The following is a 21,046-nucleotide window of genomic DNA, read 5'->3' as shown; positions in this document are numbered from 1 at the left end:
GTGAGTCTCTCTATGTCAAACTTAGATCTATCTAAACACTGGGCGGGAAGCCGTGAGTCTCCATACATCAAACTTAGATCTATCTAAACACTGGGCGGGAAGCCTTGAGTCTCTATATGTCAATTTTAGATCTATCTAAACACTGGGCGGGAAGCCGCAAGTCTCTATATGTCAAACTTAGATCTATCTAAACACTGGGCGGGAAGCCGTGAGTCTCTATATATCAAACTTAGATCTATCCACACAATACGTTTCTCACGAGAGCGCAATTGTTCTCTGCATAGAAACTTTAATAGTTGTTGATGCCATGTATCGTGTCCCTGCTACAGAGCACAGCTGGTGCAAAAGATGATACTGAACGAACAAGGAAATGTGTGTTTATTAATTGAAAGACAGTATAATACATTTTTTAAATATTTAATTTTTGTCAACTCACATAACGTGGTTTCTGTACTTTTTTTTTTTTTTCAAGCATTTGTCATAAACAAGTATTTAATATGAAGCTACCCGGTCTCAGCAGGGGCGGACTGGGTATCAAAATCGTCCCGGGCATGTCTATGCCATCCAGTCTCCTAATTACAACCCATATATCCTCTAAATCATTCTGCTTAGTTTCATAATGAGACGAAAACTGGGTTTACGTAACATGATGCATTTCTCATAGTAGGTAGCCTGCAGGGTTAGCAGCTATGTGAACAATTTACTTCATGCTTTTGTTTTTAACTATTTGGTATGACTAAATGACACTTGAAATTGGATCTTTTTTAACGTGAACGAAATCCTGCTACCATTTAGGTAACATCTAGTAACATAACCATGTACTTCACATTCACGTAGGCCTATAGGGCTCGTTAGGAGTCCCGATCAAAGAGCTATTCACATTGTTTATGACTGTGTCCAAATGGATTACCCGTAGAACGTCTGTATCAGCAGCCTTCACCATGAAAGTACCCTTCGTGATGATGTTTATCCGCCTTTCTTTTTAATATGCAGTGATTTTGTTGATAAGCTCCTTGACTTGTGTACAAGACAGAATCATTACAAGATACACCCATGTCAACTCTTCATCCTCAATTCTTTTGTCCGCCCAGCTCACAAGATCATCTGCTGCTTTCTTAATAGCTTGTATCTACATCTTGGATTTGTCACACACACAATGGCATCACGTTCAATTGTTTAAAGATAATGTAATATCATTGTGGAAAACCAATATTGCCAAGATTGTTTCATATTTTAACAGTCTCTTTGTATTTCGGTTTAAGTCTACATCTTCATTGTCTTGACATTAGTGTTTCTTCGTTGGATAATGTGGCTTGATTTCCAGGAATAAATGACGTTATGTTTCGTTCATTCATAGACGCTGTTGATTATCTTTTGCTTGCGATAGCCATATTTATAATTTCACCTTTTTTTTTTTTTTGCTTTCTAAACTTTTTTTTATGCTTTGTGCTTCTTTTTGCATATTGACTCTAAATATTTTTTGGCCACTTTGTTACACTGCTCTAGATAATATTTGTGTAATTGTGAATTGTGGTATACCCGATGACAAAATAGTCAAGCTGCAACGTATTCAGAACAACGCCGCACGAATAGTTCTTAGAAAAACAAGTCGAGATTCTGCTACTACGCTCTTGCGCATGCTCCATTGGCTTCCCGTGAAAGCGAGAATCGATTACAAGGTTGAAACACTTTGTCATCAGTGTATATATAACAATGAGATGCCCTTGTACCTTAGAGAACTGATTACTTCATATATCCCCCCAGAGAGCCCTGCGCTCAATGGACTCAACGTTTCTAGTGGTGCCACGTTGCTCCCTCAAAAGCTACGATCTGCGGGCTTTTCAATGCACGGACCAAAGGTTTGGAACTCACTCCCCGTTGATCTCAGACATACAACGTGCTACACTACTTTCAAGAAGAACATTAAGACCTATCTGATTAAAACTTTTTTAGATTAGTTTGTCATTTAAGCTTTAGTGTTTGTGTTTGTAATGTTATTTCAGCGCCTTAAGCCTACGTTTTGTTAATTAACAGCGCTTTAGAAAAGAAATTATTATTATTATAGGCTCATCCGAATATATTCACACCAACGTGAACTTTATAAGAAATATAAGCCTCATTTTGCTTGCTAATCGCTTAGTGTGTAGGCCCCAATAAGGGATGAAGTCTATGAGAAACACTGTTTACGGTTGTAGGCTTTTACATAAGGCCTATTTCGGAAAATGTGTAAGATGAGTAGTCCTAATATGTATACACTGTAGAGACTGTAAGTCACGACGCTTGGAGTGCTTCTTTTATAAAATAATACTACAAAATATTTTGACAATTTAATACAAGTGTTATTGACATCCATGCGGTTAGTTCAATGGCCCTACCGGCCCAATTGGGTACCGGCCCACCGGGCATTTGCCCGAATACCCATATAGCCAGTCCGCCCCTGCGGGTCTGTTGGCCAGCAAGTATCCCATGGATTATTCATTGCTGCATCTGGTCTGTCGAGGTGTACAAATGAACTTGGTTTATGTAGATTTGTTTTTTTGTTTTTTTGTTTTTTTTTGCTAGGTCAAATGAAAAGATTTGTAATGAAAATAACTTGCTAATCAAACGCAGTTGTTGATTTGGAAACAAAGTGTATCCGCTTAAGTTAATGTATACATCATATTATAACAGTATATTGTGTTGATACTGATTCGATATTTGGATTTGACCTCGGTTAAGGATTGTGGACCATATCGGGGATGGCGTGGGTTGTATGTTTAGCACACGACGCAATGCATTTTCCATACGCCGGGCCCGTCACAATTGAACCTTGAACACACGTCTTTGACGTCACCTGTCTCTTCAGTAGACTTTCCCGTTCCGTTCTATCAAAAGGTTTTGATCTAAAAATATGCGACCTCTTTAAGTGTTCCGCTATTTAGAGTTTTAATTTTAGCCTGTATTTGAGTGTACCTATGACTCAGAACACTGTGATCCTTGTAAGAAAACCCCGCTACCGTCTTCACGTACACAACAGAAGCTTGGCGCTGGCTCTAGATTTAAAAGCGGTCTCACTTCAGGGCGACTAGATTTGCTTTGTCAACAAGTGACCGTTTCATTGATCGCAGTCTACGTTACATGTTAGTCTCTGACAAAGGAAACCATTAGTTTTGTTTTGTTTTTCGAAACTATTTTAGGTATGTATCTTGTTTGTATATCCTTTCAATATGGAGAACAGTTGAGGACAAGTGTTAGTAAATGTCAAACGATGTGCTTGTGTGTTTAATGACGATTTCATTCTTAATGTAACAATGTGATTTGGTTTAGAGTTTCTTTAACAGCAGTCTTGTGACTTCATATACTTCGTGCTTAATGATTGTTCTTGGTCATTAGACAAAACGTCTAGTGTGCGTATATCGTTTATACACAGGATGTCTTGTGCTTTGCGCTGTGTGATTTCATAGGCTACACTAGGTCACAGTGTTCGAGAAACATCACCTTAACCTTTCAACACTGTAATGAAAGAGTTTTGTTCTATTGGAATAGCCCTAAGTGAATAGATTCTATTGAAAATGTTTCAAATAATGTCCTAATAGAGTGTGACACATAAAGACTGAGCTGCATCTGACAGAATAAGAAATGGCCTGCATTGTTTCATGTGTTAGTCTGTGAAAGTTAAACATATCTCGCTACTAGTTACTCGTTACAGTGGGATTGTGTGAATCCCATTTTTTTTTTTTAAATTATGGGCAAAATTGTTACAGTCTTATGCACTCGTAAAATCGGTACGAACAATTTTAAACTTGTCTGGCCATTTATGGGCTTAAAGATGACTGATTCAGCGCCAACAACCACAAAATGTAACTGCCAAAGTTGATTGGAAGAAGTGGCTAAAAACTGTAAGATTAATGTCTGGAACTTCAGCTTTGACGTGCTGGATGCAGTTTCTCTTACTATAAAGATTATCGTCTTAGATTAGCGGCTGCCTTCAAATTAGAGTTTAGCAGAAGTGTCTGCATCGACTGCAAAATGTTAGGACTATATTATAAATGAATAATAAAATAGAGTTAAAGTAGTTTAATATTAAAAAGAAATTGAAGTACCCCTTTCAGACTTTGTAGTCAATAAGGTAGATGATGTAAAGGTCATCTGTTTTTTTGTGGCCTACGGTTAACGAGGGTGTCATGTGGCCAGCACAACGACCAACCACCTTTACTTTCCCCCAACTAATGTCAGGTACCCATTAGAGCTGGGTGGACTCAGAGACGCCTTAATATCCCGAAATTAAAAATCCCAGTCTTCACCAGGATTCGAACCCGGGACCCCCGGTTCGGAAGCCAAGCACTTTACCGCTCAGCCAAAGCGCCTCCTTTTAATATTAATGAATGCTAAAAAAGCAAGACCCTAATTAATACATGGCCTCACGATAGTGACATACTACAAACTTGAATGTGTTCTTTTATTTCTCGTTCAAACTAGTTTGAGTCTCTGGTGGCCACTTTGGCAAATGGTCTAATTGTGTATGACTTTTTTGTTTTAGAATGTCTAAAAGTGTCGACTACAAGTGTTTGAATGGCATACTTGTACTGCAGGACACTTACACTTGGGGATTTGTAGTGGTCCTCTTTGTCTGTCCAGTGGGAGAGACTACCGCTCCTCGTGTCCTTTTGTTGACATATACACTTCTAATACCTCCTCAATACTACACTACAACCTGACATTGTTTATGTTCATCATTCTGCCTGATGTTTGTGTCAAACGTACATTTGACATCGTTCATGCCTCACCGGAATAGTTCAATTTAAGGTGAATGAGCGTGACGTTTTGGCGGTTTAATGTGTTTGATCGCATTCAAACTTGTGGTAATTAGTTGGTAGCCATCGGTACTAGATAATAGCCGAATATACATTTATATATACCATGAAAATTCTTTGTTTTACAAATCTCTTAAGGATGTCCAAACTTTTCAAAATGTACAAGCAGGAGCGGACAAACTAAAACGCAACTAAATAAAATGTTTGGTTTTATAACTTATGACATGATGTTAAAACAACCTTCAACGCGTATTCATATAAGAAATGTGATATCCCAAAAGAGACGCACATATCCCAACTCTATTCCTAAACGCTTAGGCTACACGTGAGTACTAGAAAGCATAAACTCCTCTCTTGTCCGTGTCTCTATTGAAGTACCAGATCTATTCCAAATGGGAGGCCAATAGAACGTTGTCTCTGACTTGATTCTACTGGGTCACGTTTTCTCATCTTGGAAGATGTTCATGCAATGACTTTAAGACTTAGGTCAAAGGTTTGCATTCATGTGAACACATAGGAACTAGTTTAAAGAAGAAAATAATTTTTTCAATCCCCTTTATCATTAGTTCTGGGTTTCTTCAAAGAAAACTCCTCTTGGGAATTTCTTATTATCTAAGTCTCGACAAATTTGTTCTCTTAGGTTTTAACGAATATTCATAAAAAAAGGTCTCAAAGTCCAACTTTTTTTCTTTAGCAGGGGAAGTCTTCTTTATCTTTGAAAACTTCCACTCCATTATTATAACATTGTTGTTTGTCAATGAGCGCCATCTGTTGGGAATGTACAATTTAGACAAGGGTGGTGTGATGTGAAAATTGGTCGCAACGGAGGAAGTCATTATTTATAATGTCAGCACACTTAATATGTTGTCTGGCTGGGTTGAGACAGATCTATTTAGTTGGCTTTGACGTTAGGCTGCGTTCGGAAAAGTATACGATTTCGATAAAAACAAAGGGTATGTCTCTATGGATGAGCACCAATTACACGCCTTTCTTCGGGCGTGCTTTTTGTTTTAATACTTTGACGAGATCTTGATACTTATAGTTTATTTTGAATCTATTATTTAGTGTATACAGCTGATTGAAGTCATGTTGTAGGCTATCAGTCGCCAGTTTTGCAATTTCCTATTGCCAAAGTGAAAAGGACTGCATGTAAGTATGCTGCGCGTGTGATATTGTGTCCTAAGTGTGCGCGGTGTGTGTGTGTGTGTGTGTGGTTATACTGTGCAGCTATTGTATATCAAATTTGTATTGTATCGATTTTTTGTGTGGAAAGAAATGGAGGCCATTGCATCGAGGTGATCAGGTTTTTGTTTTTATCATCATCTTTCCTTTGCGTTCCTCGTGGAACATAGGGCCTCAGTAAAAACACGCCACTCTCCACGGTCTCTTGTTCGTGTTTTGTTTTGTTTTTAAATGGCTTCCCAGCTCTTTCCTGTCCTCTCGGCTTCATCTAGTACACTGCGTCGCCACGTTCTTTGATATTTGTCTTCCTCTACTTGTAGGTATTAGATTTTTTGTAGATTTTTGTTTTACCATTCCTCTTATCAGTTTTCAAACTCTTCAACATGGACACAGATTTCGAAAACGGTTCTTACAATTTTCCTACAAATTTGACAGTTTATTTATATGTTTGAGAAAAAAAAAATACTAGCGAATTGGGCACACAGTGGAAACTCCTGTTTGACTATCATTTTTTCAAATAAAATCCATCTTTAAAATAAATTAGGCTATTTTCAGAGGGTATTTCCGCACTTGACTCAAATGTTTCTTATCATCTATAGTACGCTTCAGCGGGTATTCCCTCAAACTATTCAAATTTTGTGTTGTTGTTTTTTATTCAGTAAAGAGTTGAATAAATAACCAGACGTACTTGTACAATTTTCTATACAAATGAGCTGGACTGTAACAGAAGAACTTGTTTGTGCAAGCTCATTAATAAGACTTGATGCAATATTGAAGCATTACAGTAATAAACAGAATGAGAAACGATACAGCAGGCTCAGCTTTAGAAAGGAGGAATTTTTGCTTTTTTTTTTTTTTAATGTATGTTACTTGTTAAATTGTGTGCATCTTTTTATTGTAGGCTTGGAATTAAATAAAAATTCATGGCAATTTTTTATTCTTTTTTTTTTAAATTCTTAAGTGCATGCATTCAATGTGTAGATTATACTTGTACTTGACTGACGACTTTCTCTCTCTCTCTCTCTTTCTCTGCCTGGGAGTTGTCATTAGAAGATTAATCATACGCTCCATTCTATAGAATAGACTCTAGGTAAATACTAGTGAAATGTCAATGATGGACAACTTCATCAGCAGAAGAGACGCAACCATCGGTCATTTGTCGGTATCACGTGATTATTGAGCGGCTTATCTGAAACCAATTGCTATTTACTTGAACGTTTTTTTAAACCCGGCCTTAATTGGGTTGATTCATATAAACAAACAATGACATTTTAGTTGATTAAGGCATTGATAAAAAAAAAGGTCATTTGTTTGTTTTTTTTCTTTTACGAAGTCGCGGTAGTCGTATTATTGAAGTGTTGTCCCGTTTGCTTTTAAGTGAAAAATAATGCCAAGTAGTTTTTTGAAATTTTATTACTTTAAACGATAAAAACAAGACCATGGCATGAGTATTGCTGGTCCATAGGTGAATTCACCTCTGTGTTATCACACAAACTCTCTTTGTAATCTTGTTTTTCTTTTACGAAGTCGTGAATCTGAATACAAGTCCATCTCCTATTAACACAGCAGTACTAGTATGAATGGTAAATAAACATAGTAAAATATACAACTGCAATAGTTCTATTGTTACAATAAACATAGAAAACATACAACTGCAATAGTTCTATCGTTACAATAAACATAGAAAACATACAACTGCAATAGTTCTATCGTTACAATAAATATAGAAAACATACAACTGCAATAGTTCTATCGTTACAATAAATATAGAAAACATACAACTGCAATAGTTCTATCGTTACAATAAACATAGAAAACATACAACTGCAATAGTTCTACCGCTACAATAAATATAGAAAACATACAACTGCAATAGTTCTATCGTTACAATAAACATAGAAAACATACAACTGCAATAGTTCTACCGTTACAATAAACATAGAAAACATACAACTGCAATAGTTCTATCGTTACAATAAACATAGAAAACATACAACTGCAATAGTTCTATCGTTACAATAAACATAGAAAACATACAACTGCAATAGTTCTACCGCTACAATAAATATAGAAAACATACAACTGCAATAGTTCTATCGTTACAATAAACATAGAAAACATACAACTGCAATAGTTCTATCCTTACAAATAGTTTTTGTGGACAAACGAATTTGATAAAGTGTCAATGAAAGAAACATTTAAAAAAATACGTCTAATTAGTTTTATTTTAGAAATATAATTTAAATTTTTAAACAAGATAACAGAGTGTGTTTCATTTCATAACACAAACTCATAGTCGGTCCATATGGGTCCGTTATTTTGTATGACCAAAAGCTATGCACAACTTTAAATAGTTGTAGGTTTAAATTAGATTTCTATTACTTTAAAAAAAAGTTCTTTTGAAATAAGAGCATGGGATTTCATATTTTTGTTTTCATTATCAGTTAAAAAAAAAACACTGAAAAAGCAACAGTGTAATAAGTGAGTTAGGAGTGAATGAAAAAGCAACAGTTTAATAAGTGAGTTAGGAGTGAATGAAAAAGCAACAGTTTAATAAGTGAGTTAGGAGTGAATGAAAAAGCAACAGTGTAATAAGTGAGTTAGGAATGAATGAAAAAGCAACAGTGTAATAAGTGAGTTAGGAATGAATGAAAAAGCAACAGTGTAATAAGTGAGTTAGGAATGAATGAAAAAGCAACAGTGTAATAAGTGAGTTAGGAATGAATGAAAAAGCAACAGTTTAATAACTGAGTTAGGAATGAATGAAAAAGCAACAGTGTAATAAGTGAGTTAGGAATGAATGAAAAAGCAACAGTTTAATAAGTGAGTTAGGAGTGAATGAAAAAGCAACAGTGTAATAAGTGAGTTAGGAATGAATGAAAAAGCAACAGTGTAATAAGTGAGTTAGGAATGAATGAAAAAGCAACAGTTTAATAAGTGAGTTAGGAGTGAATGAAAAAGCAACAGTTTAATAAGCGAGTTAGGAATGAATGAAAAAGCAACAGTGTAATAAGTGAGTTAGGAATGAATGAAAAAGCAACAGTGTAATAAGTGAGTTAGGAATGAATGAAAAAGCAACAGTGTAATAAGTGAGTTAGGAATGAATGAAAAAGCAACAGTGTAATAAGTGAGTTAGGAATGAATGAAAAAGCAACAGTTTAATAAGTGAGTTAGGAATGAATGAAAAAGCAACAGTTTAATAAGTGAGTTAGGAATGAATGAAAAAGCAACAGTTTAATAAGTGAGTTAGGAATGAATGAAAAAGCAACAGTTTAATAAGTGAGTTAGGAATGAATGAAAAAGCAACAGTTTAATAAGTGAGTTAGGAATGAATGAAAAAGCAACAGTTTAATAAGTGAGTTAGGAATAAATATTTATGCAAATCCACACCCACAAGCACATCGTTCCCCTTTTCATAAGTTCTTGGCTCCGCCCTTGCTCCGTCCATGGCCATGCGTTGATTGTGATGCTTTAAAAACTATATGGTTTTAAAACCTACATTTAAAAAAAAAATTCGCTTGAAAAAAAAAGGTTGGTGGGGCGTCCAAATGACTTTCCTTGTTTGTTATCCGCCACATTTGACTATGCTGTCGATGGACATGTTTCGTTTGTGCTGTTTACATCGTTCATAATGTTATCTTCTCTACTGATCCAGCCTCTTCAACTGCTCAATGCTGGGGAGAGTGGCGAAACGTAGTTCAGTCCCTGTGTGACCCAATGAATTTGTTTACAGTGGACTTTGGGCAACAAAACGATTGGGGCTTTTGTTGTGATAGGCCAACGGACAGCAATCCTCATGGTCTGAGAGACTCTTTTGTGTACATATGATTTGTGGCGGCACGCGTGGCATTGTGGTGAAGTTAGTGGGGCGATGAACTGATTGTAGTAATAGATACCAATCCTTTGTTTATTTAGACCGCCTTCACTACATTTGATCTTAGAAGACAATGTAAAGTATATTCTTATTAATTAAGGTAATACACAATATCTTGTATAGATTTAAACTTAGTCTTCGTGTCTCTTTTATTTTGTTTCTAGTTCAGATTACTATCAGAGCTACGGAGGTGTCTCTAATAACTTAGTCTTCGTGTCTCTTTTATTTTGTTTCTAGTTCAGATTACTATCAGAGCTACGGAGGTGTCTCTAATAACTTAGTCTTCGTGTCTCTTTTATTTTGTTTCTAGTTCAGATTACTATCAGAGCTACGGAGGTGTCTCTAATAACTTAGTCTTCGTGTCTCTTTTATTTTGTTTCTAATTCAGATTACTATGAGAGCTACGGAGGTGTCTCTAATAACTTAGTCTTCGTGTCTCTTTTATTTTGTTTCTAGTTCAGATTACTATCAGAGCTACGGAGGTGTCTCTAATAACTTAGTCTTCGTGTCTCTTTTATTTTGTTTCTAGTTCAGATTACTATCAGAGCTACGGAGGTGTCTCTAATAACTTAGTCTTCGTGTCTCTTTTATTTTGTTTCTAGTTCAGATTACTATCAGAGCTACGGAGGTGTCTCTAATAACTTAGTCTTCGTGTCTCTTTTATTTTGTTTCTAGTTCAGATTACTATCAGAGCTACGGAGGTGTCTCTAATAACTTAGTCTTCGTGTCTCTTTTATTTTGTTTCTAATTCAGATTACTATGAGAGCTACGGAGGTGTCTCTAATAACTTAGTCTTCGTGTCTCTTTTATTTTGTTTCTAGTTCAGATTACTATGAGAGCTACGGAGGTGTCTCTAATAACTTAGTCTTCGTGTCTCTTTTATTTTGTTTCTAGTTCAGATTACTATGAGAGCTACGGAGGTGTCTCTAATAACTTAGTCTTCGTGTCTCTTTTATTTTGTTTCTAGTTCAGATTACTATCAGAGCTACGGAGGTGTCTCTAATAACTTAGTCTTCGTGTCTCTTTTATTTTGTTTCTAGTTCAGATTACTATCAGAGCTACGGAGGTGTCTCTAATAACTTAGTCTTCGTGTCTCTTTTATTTTGTTTCTAGTTCAGATTACTATCAGAGCTACGGAGGTGTCTCTAATAACTTAGTCTTCGTGTCTCTTTTATTTTGTTTCTAGTTCAGATTACTATCAGAGCTACGGAGGTGTCTCTAATAACTTAGTCTTCGTGTCTCTTTTATGTTGTTTCTAGTTCAGATTACTATCAGAGCTACGGAGGTGTCTCTAATAACTTAGTCTTCGTGTCTCTTTTATTTTGTTTCTAGTTCAGATTACTATCAGAGCTACGGAGGTGTCTCTAATAACTTAGTCTTCGTGTCTCTTTTATTTTGTTTCTAATTCAGATTACTATCAGAGCTACGGAGGTGTCTCTAATAACTTAGTCTTCGTGTCTCTTTTATTTTGTTTCTAGTTCAGATTACTATCAGAGCTACGGAGGTGTCTCTAATAACTTAGTCTTCGTGTCTCTTTTATTTTGTTTCTAATTCAGATTACTATCAGAGCTACGGAGGTGTCTCTAATAACTTAGTCTTCGCGTCTCTTTTATTTTGTTTCTAATTCAGATTACTATCAGAGCTACGGAGGTGTCTCTAATAACTTAGTCTTCGTGTCTCTTTTATTTTGTTTCTAGTTCAGATTACTATCAGAGCTACGGAGGTGTCTCTAATAACTTAGTCTTCGTGTCTCTTTTATTTTGTTTCTAGTTCAGATTACTATCAGAGCTACGGAGGTGTCTCTAATAACTTAGTCTTCGTGTCTCTTTTATTTTGTTTCTAGTTCAGATTACTATCAGAGCTACGGAGGTGTCTCTAATAACTTAGTCTTCGTGTCTCTTTTATTTTGTTTCTAGTTCAGATTACTATCAGAGCTACGGAGGTGTCTCTAATAACTTAGTCTTCGTGTCTCTTTTATTTTGTTTCTAGTTCAGATTACTATCAGAGCTACGGAGGTGTCTCTAATAACTTAGTCTTCGTGTCTCTTTTATTTTGTTTCTAGTTCAGATTACTATCAGAGCTACGGAGGTGTCTCTAATAACTTAGTCTTCGTGTCTCTTTTATTTTGTTTCTAATTCAGATTACTATCAGAGCTACGGAGGTGTCTCTAATAACTTAGTCTTCGTGTCTCTTTTATTTTGTTTCTAGTTCAGATTACTATCAGAGCTACGGAGGTGTCTCTAATAACTTAGTCTTCGTGTCTCTTTTATTTTGTTTCTAGTTCAGATTACTATCAGAGCTACGGAGGTGTCTCTAATAACTTAGTCTTCGTGTCTCTTTTATTTTGTTTCTAATTCAGATTACTATCAGAGCTACGGAGGTGTCTCTAATAACTTAGTCTTCGTGTCTCTTTTATTTTGTTTCTAGTTCAGATTACTATCAGAGCTACGGAGGTGTCTCTAATAACTTAGTCTTCGTGTCTCTTTTATTTTGTTTCTAGTTCAGATTACTATCAGAGCTACGGAGGTGTCTCTAATAACTTAGTCTTCGTGTCTCTTTTATTTTGTTTCTAATTCAGATTACTATCAGAGCTACGGAGGTGTCTCTAATAACTTAGTCTTCGTGTCTCTTTTATTTTGTTTCTAGTTCAGATTACTATCAGAGCTACGGAGGTGTCTCTAATAACTTAGTCTTCGTATCTCTTTTATTTTGTTTCTAATTCAGATTACTATCAGAGCTACGGAGGTGTCTCTAATAACTTAGTCTTCGTGTCTCTTTTATTTTGTTTCTAATTCAGATTACTATCAGAGCTACGGAGGTGTCTCTAATAACTTAGGCACGTTTCCGACTAGACCTAAGTATCTTGAGACTGTATGCTTGTCAAATACAATTTTCAAGTATGCAAAAAAAAAAATAATAATTATTTGCTATTTCTTTTCATTTCCGATGGCAATATCTAGTTTAATTGCTTAGGCCAGGGGTGGGCAACCTTTTTCTATCGAGGGCCGGCAACCTTTTTCTATCTAGGGCCGCATTAAAAAACTTTGGGTATGGAGGGCCGCATATCGCACACACACACACACACACACATATATATGTATGTGTATATATATGTATGTGTATATATATATATATATATTGTTACGAATCTCACTATCCAGGCTCTCTGCAAACTGCACCATACACCACCAACTTAAAGAACTTGACAACTCAGGGCTCCAAAGTAACGTAACACTTTAATAGTTGAATAAATAACAGCCAATACTGTACAATTGGCAACACGTACACTGTACAAATATCTCTCCGATAACACCGTTCCGCCGTATCAACTCTTGCACTGGCCTCTCCGTCTCGTTCCGGGCTTGCACTTGGTTCAACAGTTCAGGACTGACTTCACACACTAGGCTCGTTGTGTCGGACTCGATCGCAGACCAAGATCAAGACGCCAGTCGTCTCAACTGTACTTGACAGTACTCCGCACTGAACCGTCGTAATGCTCCGTACAGAACCACACCGCTGAACTGTGCTGTAGTCGACCGGACTGTAGTGAACCGGGCTCTGAACCGTCTTGACTGCGTCACCTCCGCTCTTATATAGAGTCCCTACTGGCCTTCTCGAAACGGACAGAACGCCGCTCGACGTTTCTAGGTGGTCAGATGACTACAACTCTCGTGACGCTCCTGAGCTCTGTTCACGACGGCGATCCTTCCCGAACCGTCCTGTTGACACTCGACTCGGCTGACCGTCGTAACTCGTCACGGTTGACCGCTCGTCTAGCGCTGGCCTCTGGCGATTTGCGTCGGCTGACTACACACACTCCACTACCCCCATTTGTGCCACCACCAGGTTTATAATATATATATATATATATATATATATATATATATATATATATATATATATATATATATATATATATATATATATATATATATCATGGGCGTAGCCAGGAATTTTTTTCGGGGGGGGGTTTGGGGGGGGGGTCTCCCCCGAACTTGCGAAAAAAAAATTAATATATATATATATCATGGGTGTAGCCAGGATTTTTTTCGGGGGGGGGGGAGTTTGGGGGAATTTTTTTTTGCACACACACACACATGCACACATTTCATGAACGTAGCCATGATGTTTCGGATTAGGGGGTAGAAATATTATAAAATGAAAAACACAATCTAGATCTAAACTTTTATATTATTTATAACAAAATTTTTCGGTTTTTCATTGCAAATATATCTACAATATGTTTGGCATCTAAATGTACATTATAATGAATGTTCATCAAAGCCAGTCCGTTTAGTCTGTTTTCAGAAGTAGAGTTTCTTAGATAATTTTTAAGTCTTCGAAGACTAGAAAATGTCCTCTCTGGAGTAGCAGTTGATACTGGTATAGTAGCCAAAATTTGAAGTAGGATATACATATTTGGATGTAAATTTTTGTCACACATATTTAGACATTCTAAAGCAGATTTGAATGTTTTGTTGGAAGCCATTGCACATTTCCAAACTTGATATTCGGCTTCAATTACAGTTTTATTTTTTTCAGGTAATATTGAAGAGTAAGTGGTTATTAATTCACTGAAACATGTTTCTGATGTTCCATCCACATTTTGAGGTAGTAAATTTGACAGTCCAATAATAGAATTGCGATGCTTTGCAAATCTTTCAGTTAATTGAATAATAGTATGATCTAAAAATGGGATGAATATGTTTATTCTGTAGTAAGTGATGACATCTACCCCAGCAATATTAGAGCGATGCGTTTATTTACCAACAATACGTGGTATCTGCAGCATACCTCCATTTTCTTCCAGCAAGTCTTTAGCTGCATTACAAATATGTGTACATTCGTCTTCAGCATTACTTCTTAAAATGTTCAAGGCGTTGAGAACAGTGTCCACATGTGAAAATGCTTTAGCGAGGTCAATATTGGTGGCTTGTAATTGTTTTGAAAGTGGCAATATGTAGCCCATGACTTTTTCCAGCACTGCTAAGCATACCACAAAATTAGAAGTTCTGAGTGTATTAAGAAGCTGTACAGCTTGATTGGATGTTTCTTTGTTGTGAACAGCTTGCAATTCTTCTAGGGCAGCCATGATTGCCGGATAGATCTCTTTAAAACGTAGTACTGCTTCATGTTTGTGGACCCATCGTGTTTCGCACATGGCAAGTAAATTCTTTTTATGATGTGGTGGCAATGTTGAAAGTTGATTAATGTTATCCCTCAATACCGCAGTGCGTTGAGCAGAATTTCTAAAGAATGTACCAACAGACTGTACGATACCTAAACAATTCCTGATTTCGGGCCGTGAGCATGAGTCAGCAATGGCTAGGTTAAGAGAATGTGCACTACAATGTACATACAGAGCAAGAGGACATTCTTTACGAACATAGGCCTGAGCACCTTGAAAATGTCCACTCATTGATGCAGCTCCGTCGTAGCCTTGTCCAACCACATGACAATACTCGAGGCCATTTCTTTTGACAGCATTTAAAATTAAGTTCGATAGACCAACGCCTGTTACGTCATTAGTGGGTATAAACTCCAAAAACATTTCTTTCAATTTATGCTGTTTAACATTCTCAGAGTCAACATATCTGAGACAAAGCGATACTTGCTCCATATTTGAGATATCTGTAGTTTCGTCTGCTAGAACAGCAAAAAACTGGGCATTTTTAACTTCTTTGATTATTGCTTGCTGAATTATTTCACCACAAATAACTATAATTTCATTCTGAATTTGTGGACTGGTATAGAGCGCATTCTTTGAAGCAGTTGCTAAATGCTCTGAAAGAAGCTTGTCTCCAGATTCAGCGCCATATCACATTAAAGCACGAAAATTGCCTTCATTAAGGACTGATTCATCCAATTCTGAACAAGTTTGTATCCGACCCGAGTCTGATTTTCCTCTTAAAGGAATGCCTTGTTTTCCACAAAAAATTATTCCTCTTACTATTGATGTTAATTTGTTCTTATTTTCTTCTTGCTGTCGTTTCTTTTCAGAATTTAACAGTACAATAACTTCCGAGCTTTCCGAGGACATTACTTTCAAAAAGTTATCTGCTAGTTACGAGTTTCTTTTGTGATATTCTGATTGTGCATGTGCTTGAAATATCTCTAGTGCGTTTTTCCATTTCCTAAAAGGTTCAGATACGAGTTGACCTAAACGTTGATGGGTTCCTTTGCCCTCCAATGACCGACCCATTATGACGCATATTCTGCAAAATGCTCCACTTTTGTATTCTGAATATGAAATCCAAGGAAATCGACTGAGCCAGTTTAATTGAAAGCGCAAATTTCGTTTTGTAGAAACTGGGAATTTGTAGTCTTTGGATGGAACCCAAGGTTCTTTTAAAATTTGTACTTTCAGAGAATCATTTATGTCCTTGTTCCAATAAAAACCGACGTCTAATCTAGACATGCCGGGAGATGAAATAGACTCTGTTTTTAAGTCTGAAGCTAACTCCGTGGTCGAAATAACTGAAGTTGATTCTGAAGTTGAGGGCGAAATTGTTGTCAGGACCTCATTTGTAGTTATTTTTAAGTCTGAAGCTGACTCCGTGGTCGAAATAACTGAAGTTGATTCTGAAGTTGAGGGCGAAATAGTTGTCAGGACCTCATTTGTAGTTATTTTTAAGTCTGAAGCTGACTCCGTGGTCGAAATAACTGAAGTTGATTCTGAAGTTGAGGGCGAAATTGTTGTCAGGACCTCATTTGTAGTTACCGTAGTAGACTGCAAGCTAGAACTAGGTTCATCAACTGAAGATCCTTTTGTTGTAGTTTCTTGACCACACCACCTTTTCCAGTAGTTCATGTAAACTGACTTGTTATCGCGTTTCCTCTTCTGTTTTTCTTCCATGTCTACAATAAGAGACTCTTGGCTCTGACACTAAAAACATTTAATAGAAACATACCGCAGATTAGTTTACGTTCGTTGTAATTATAATATATTGTAATTTATGGTGTATTCCTTATTTCCTAGATTTACATTTCACATAATTTCTACAAAATCTAGAGGCAAGTATTGTTAACATTTAACTAGTTATTTGAAAATTTAATGATATGATTCATTAATTTAAAAAAAAAATGTTTCAAAACTTACAATTGTCGAATCCAAAGATCAGCCAAAAGACAAACAAACAAACAAAACGGTTGGCTCTTGGAAGTTTAAAACGATGCTCGCAGCTGTATCTAAAAGTTAATTCATATTAACTATTGAAAGCAAGCTAATTGTCACCCCTGTTGTCTTACTTTGTATCAAAGTTTGCTAGCTCAAACCCCCCAACCCCCCTCTTTCTGGTAATACTCCCAATAGAATCGTTAGAATAACGAGGAAGGGGAGGGAAGGAGTAGCATCAAATGGATACGCCGACGAGCGAAATGATCAGGCCTCTGCCCTCGTTGGTGACATCAAAGCCAGGTTGACCGAGATGCCGCTGGTACATAGATCTAGTTAAAAGTACGGTTTAGATCTTGCACTTGGTAGATAATTCAAAGTTTTGTGTACAAATTTTTTTATTTGTAGGAATTTCAACAAAACTAGTTATAAAAATAAATATTAAGTTGTCTAAGTCAAGCTACTGTCACTTTATATTTCAAAGTGTCTGCTAATGCATTTTTCTCCTTTTTGTGCCATCCTAAAGAATCATATGGCGGCAGATCGACCAGTCTATTTGGTGGCCGGTAACAGGGTTTAACATCAACCCCCCCCCCCCCCCCCGCTGCGCTGATAGACTTTTTAAAAACATTTTTGCTTGACATTGCTTGAGATTTTTAAAAAATTTAAACCCCTAAAAAAAGAAGAAAACGAAATAAAAAACTGCCGTCCCCCCCCCCCCCCCCCTTTCTTGGCTGCGCTAAGGGCAAGTAATAGTTTATTATTAAAATCTCACCTAAAATAAACAAATTCAAAGCAAAAAAATAGTCGCTAAATTCCGACCCCGGGGGGGGGATTTCATTTCGGGGGGGGTTTGAACCCCAAACCCCCCCCCCCCTGGCTACGCCCATGATATATATATATATATATATATATATATAATGCAGACTAAGACTAAGACTGTTACATTTCATTTGAGTAATCACAACAAGAATTAGCAGTTTCTGAAACTAATTTTACGAATATCTTTTAAATTTCAAATGTCTTTTTACATCACATTTCACCACAAATGTAAAGTTATACTTAATGTGAAGTATTTAACTGTTTGCACTCGTCCATCATGTTCTGGAACTGTGGAACTAGCATACTAGTTACGTTTTGTGGCTGCTGTCAATGTACAGTTAGTCAGCAACGACCTGTTTTTACACTTGTTTATTTTCAAAAAAAAAAAAGTATTCTTGTTCACAGATGTATGTGTACTCAAATAATATGAACGTTTTACATCGAAGATTTTGAATTGTAGAATTACAGCTTCTGGCACCCATAACACTGGAAGGGAAGAACTGACTGGAACTTCTCTTTTAGGTCGTATTTTGCTTGGACGTATGTTCCAAGTTCTTGACTTCAAAAAAATTGCTTTCAAATTCTCAATCAAAGAATTGAAAGACATCTTGCACTTTTCAATCCTTTCACTAGAAATAGTTTCACGCATCAGCAAAGGAAAATGACAATATCTGTTTTCACTTGTTTGCCTGGAGAAATGGATAAGCTTTGTTTGAAAACGTATTACATTGCTGCCGATGAGAAACATGAAGTCTGTCTTCCACTGTTTATTAGAAATATTACTAACAAAGACACAGTCAATGTCCTTCAAGAAACATAACAATTTCTTTCTTGAGATTCCATATTCTTCTCAATACCTTGGCCATGCTAAGCCAGCGGATACTACTGTTGTATCGAACTGCCTGTGTTTAAGATCCCTACCTCTGATAAGTTTGATTACTGAGATAATAGAGTCAATAATATGTTTGATATTGAATGCAGCTTTAGACAAACTCTCAAGTTTTATAGTTTTTAGTTGGGATATTGTTCTTTAATTTAAAAAAAAAATATTTAAAAAACTCTTTTTATCAGTCCAATCACGGGCTGCATTAGTTGTTACACTCGCCATCTTGCTTCAAGCCAACCCAACACTTTCAACACAGTTCTTCATAGCATTGAATAAATACTGGCCTAAGTTTGTGTCTTTGAGTGAATAGTTCGAAACATTGCCAATAAGTATAATTTTCGTTTACATTAAAGTTTTTGAATGACATGCTGAAACAATGTTTATTTAGCATCTTGATCATAAGTGATAAGATTCAGAAGTTTCAAAATGTATATAGATATTTAAAAGTATTTATTTTTAATTTAATTGCATTTATGTATATATATATATATTCTGTGGGCAGACATGATTTTTGTAGGTGTCCGCGGGCCGCATAAAACACTCTTGCGGGCCGCATGTAGCCCGCAGGCCGTAATTTTCCCACCCCTAGCTTAGGCCTATTCTATTTTCTAAAGTTGTAGCCATTGGTTTGTGCAAATATTGATGGAAAGTGTCAAACTAACTTTTGTATTTTGAGATCATAAAAAAAATTCACTTTTAATTTTTTATCTATTTATAGTTTTGGGTGTTCATGGTTTGATGTATGACCCAGCTCAACATGAACCCTACCTTTCCTTACACATGAAATTAATCGATAAGGTCCTTTTTTTTTGGGGGGGGGGGGCATTAAAGAATGTAAACAATGAAATAGTCACATCATCATGTTTCACGGTAACAGAATCAGTTCGCGTAATACTACCTGCATCCGGTCTGACTTTTAGCCCCAACCTGTGGCAGTGTTTGCTTCGAAACCAATGTTTACTTTAGAAGTCACAAATAATGTTATCGTAATGATATACAGACTTGAGATGGTGACCTAGTACTACACTGCTCCCAGCTCTCATGAGGATGCTACATGCATAATGTGACCTGGTATTAACATGCCTGATGTGATGCGATGTGCCCCCCGCCTAACAGTTGAACTGTTTTGACGTGAGCTGTCTAGTTTGTTAGGAACGTTTTGCTCCCGGTGTTTTCTGGAAACAAAATTAATTTTGTTTTGATAACTCATTGTTCATGTATGTTTTAACAAAACAATTTAGATCTACTTATTTGGAGATATGTGTAGCACTTCAAAGCTTTAATATATTTTATTTTTGGTGAAAAGAATAGTGTAATTAAGATATCGAGTTATCAAAGTATACTAATAAACTCCAGCATTGTCTGCTTTTTATCACTTTGGATCACAAATGTAGATCTACAAAAAAAACAATTCAAAATGGGCGAGTGAAAGTCAAAGAAACAAGGATGGTGTGAAACCGTAAGGGTAAAGATATCAAACAATCCCACTTCTGGATCTGAGGACACCGTATGAACGTTGGTTCACTTTGAAGCCTCATATCAAACAATCCCACTTCTGGATCTGAGGACACCGTATGAACGTTGGTTCACTTTGAAGCCACATATCAAACAATCCCACTTCTGGATCTGAGGACACCGTATGAACGTTGGTTCACTTTGAAGCTTCATATCAAACAATCCCATTTCTGGATCTGAGGACACCGTATGGACGTTGGTTCACTTTGAAGCTTCATATCAAACAATCCCATTTCTGGATCTGAGGACACCGTATGGACGTTGGTTCACTTTGAAGCTTCATATCAAACAATCCCATTTCTAACCTAAGTTTTCTTTGAAGCATGTATTCTTCCAATGTATGTAACTCGGAAGCTCAACTGTACCTTCTACGTGACAGGCTGGCCGCTGGCGTTCCACTGAGAAATTGTCAAGAAGCGCCGAAATGAATTAGGTATATTCTTGTAGTTAGTTTTAAGTCTAATGTAGCTAATGGTAGGTGTTTTTTCTTTTTTTTTTTTTTTATCATAGGGTTAATAGGTCCATTAGGCACGTTTCCGTTGTTACATTAGTCACGTTGTCATAGTGATCAAATCACATGGGCATGCTAATGAGATATTTTCTAATCATATGGGTGGAGAGGTGGGGGTATCAAGTCATTGATGCGGAATGGCCGAAGACGCTTTCATTAAAGAGACCAGAAAAAAAAAAGGTGGGGGGAGTAGATTAGAATCAAAGTCTGGTAGGATTCATGAACAGCTAAATAAGTACACATTATCATGTCTTATGGACAACTGATATAAGTCACCTGGCGAATCCAAGAGGAGCGGTTGGGGCGATCGCCCCCCCCCCCCCCCACACGCGTAAGGGGGGCGGCCAAA

The 21,046-nt window shown here is 36.6% G+C and overlaps 2 protein-coding genes across 6 annotated transcripts in view; one reads left to right on the top strand and one right to left on the bottom strand.

Annotated features, from left to right (window-relative positions):
• The window catches only part of LOC106054470 (MICAL-like protein 1), a 51,983-nt gene that overhangs the window by 4,194 nt on the left and 26,743 nt on the right, over window positions 1-21,046 (top strand). Inside the window, exons 1-2 of one of the 5 annotated variants that reach the window (XM_056020565.1) lie at window positions 2,611-3,176; window positions 5,859-5,942. The exons of 3 other annotated variants lie outside the window; for them this stretch is intronic. The gene's annotated coding sequence lies outside the window, so the exon portion shown is untranslated. Of the gene's footprint in view, window positions 1-2,610; window positions 3,177-5,858; window positions 5,943-21,046 lie in introns of those variants that run through there. One more of the 5 variants, XM_056020566.1, reaches the window with a different exon arrangement.
• On the bottom strand, window positions 14,062-18,392 carry LOC129924703 (zinc finger MYM-type protein 1-like). The gene is made up of 3 exons (XM_056021196.1): window positions 18,252-18,392; window positions 16,571-16,735; window positions 14,062-15,667 (listed from the first exon to the last, which is right to left on the bottom strand). The coding sequence occupies exons 1-3, from the start codon at window positions 18,390-18,392 to the stop codon at window positions 14,609-14,611; spliced, it is 1,365 nt and encodes a 454-aa protein (XP_055877171.1). The 3' UTR covers window positions 14,062-14,608.

The sequence above is a fragment of the Biomphalaria glabrata genome, chromosome 2 (assembly GCF_947242115.1).
Source record: "Biomphalaria glabrata chromosome 2, xgBioGlab47.1, whole genome shotgun sequence".
Lineage (NCBI taxonomy): Eukaryota > Metazoa > Mollusca > Gastropoda > Planorbidae > Biomphalaria > Biomphalaria glabrata.
This window is presented reverse-complemented; position numbering and strand designations above follow the sequence as displayed.

Bases quoted from the DNA above. Each gene is read 5' to 3' on its own strand.
- LOC129924703 (XM_056021196.1), bottom strand. From the start codon at position 18,392: ATGTCTTTCAATTCTTTGATTGAGAATTTGAAAGCAATTTTTTTGAAG. The intron at 16,736-18,251 runs GTAATTCTACAA...AAATGTTTTTAG, and splicing joins TGTTATGGGTGCCAGAAGCT to TGTCAGAGCCAAGAGTCTCT. The intron at 15,668-16,570 runs GTAACTACAAAT...GCTTTAATGTGA, and splicing joins CTAGCTTGCAGTCTACTACG to TATGGCGCTGAATCTGGAGA.